This window comes from Oryza sativa, chromosome 2 (assembly GCF_034140825.1).
Source record: "Oryza sativa Japonica Group chromosome 2, ASM3414082v1".
Taxonomy (NCBI): domain Eukaryota; kingdom Viridiplantae; phylum Streptophyta; class Magnoliopsida; order Poales; family Poaceae; genus Oryza; species Oryza sativa.
Window position 1 is genome coordinate 25,900,130 of NC_089036.1, and position 1,760 is coordinate 25,901,889.

Genomic DNA, 1,760 nt, shown 5'->3' on the forward strand with positions numbered 1-1,760 from the left:
CTCGCCAGCGGAGGGAGAGGAGAGGGAGTAAGGAGAGGGGCGGTGCATCGGCGGTGGCCGGTTAGCACGACGGCAAAACGGGTAGGGGACTGGGAACAAATCGAAGAGATTGTCGTCAATGGCGTCCTCGCCGCGATACTTCTGAGGATGCCGAACAGCCGAAGACACAGGAAGGTGGAGAAAGATAGGGGAGAGGTAGGTCTGACATCTAGGGCCTTCTGGCTTTTTAATACGTGCATCCTACGTGGTGTCCCCGATATCATACTAAACAATAAGACCTTGTTCGGTTAATCCCCATGAGGGATGGATTGGAAGGGATTTATTCCACACCTATTGTGGTGTGGAATTATTCCCCCTCAATCCCCTCCAATCCTTTTCAATCACCTCCAAACCGAACAAGGCCTAAGACGGAGTAATGAGCACGGTATTGATAGTTAGAGGGTAATACCTTATTTTAAAGTTCGAGGGTGTATTTTAGACAAAAAAAAAAGTTGATGCTGTATTTTAAAATCATGATTATGTGGATAACATGCAAACAATAAAATATGTTCCCCTGAAATTCTTGTATTATGTATTTCTCATATTAAAGCGCAGTGGACGAATTATAAAAGTAGTATCGGTAATTATCTTAGATCATCCAATTGAATTCTCATAATAAAACAGAACGAACAACGAACAACAGAATTATCCTGGAATTGATCATTATGTATATACACCGTAAGACTTAATACAAATCTTAATAAAGCCTTTAACAACCGCATAATACAAGGATTTTGCTCGAGAGACATCGATCGACAAGACGACAAGCTGATCGATCGTGCAATTTAGTATGCTACAGCCTACAGATCGTACGTACACCCGTGTAGATCATAGAATGTACACCAATGACCCTATGATCAGACAATGTAGGCGACGACGACGGTGATGTCGTCCCTCTTCCCTCGCCGGAAAATCGTCCCTTGCTTCTTCCGGCTCTCGAGGCTGAAGGGCGTGTCTCTGCCCATCGTCGTCGACGCCTCGTAGGCGAAGCCGGCGACGACGTCCGCCGTCTGCTTGGGCGACAGCCCCAGCGCCCTGCCCATCGCGACGATCCGCTGGAGCTCCTCGCTGGTCACGTTGTCGAACAGCCCGTCCGTCCCGGCCACCACGACGTCGCCCTCCTTCACCTCGACGCCGCCGCGCGCCGCCGAGGTGACGCTGTTCCCGTTCTTGACGCTGAGCTGGAACGGGTAGTTGAAGGAGTGGACCTGGGCCTCGGAACGGAAGAAGAGCTTGCCGTCGCGGAACACCGCGAACGCGCTGTCGCCGATGTAGGCGTATTTCAGGGTCGCGCCGGCGAGCGACAGGATCACCGCCGTGGATGCCCCCTGCGTCCGCGCCGATACCGCCTGCTCGTACGCCCACCCCAGCAGCGCGTAGGGGCAGATGCCCCCCGCGCCGCCGGGCGTCGTGGCCACGACCATCTCGAAGGCGTTGTACATGAGGGCGCGCGCGAACGCGGCGGCGTCGACGCCCGGCGCGCGGTACCCGCCGACGCCGTCCGCCAGGGCGACGACGCCTGCCTCGGGGCGAACGAAGTGCGTGTCCTCGTCGTGGTCGGGCAGGAAGCACGACGCGGCCTCCATCCGCAGCGCCCGCGCCGGCGCCGCCTCGTCGCACTCCATGGGGTCGTCGCCGCCCTCCGGGCAAGGCCGAGGCAGGCAGGACGCGGCGATCCTCGTGACTTCCTCCAGCGCGGCGCCGGCGGTGGGCCGCAAGCG

The 1,760-nt window shown here is 56.5% G+C and overlaps 1 protein-coding gene across 1 annotated transcript; it reads right to left on the reverse strand.

The window, feature by feature from the left end:
* Positions 1-697: 697 nt before the first annotated feature.
* On the reverse strand, positions 698-1,467 carry LOC112937915 (putative protein phosphatase 2C 24). The gene has a single exon (XM_026023094.2). The coding sequence runs from the start codon at positions 1,461-1,463 to the stop codon at positions 897-899; it is 567 nt and encodes a 188-aa protein (XP_025878879.2). The 5' UTR covers positions 1,464-1,467; the 3' UTR covers positions 698-896.
* Between the last annotated feature and the right edge of the window lie 293 nt (positions 1,468-1,760).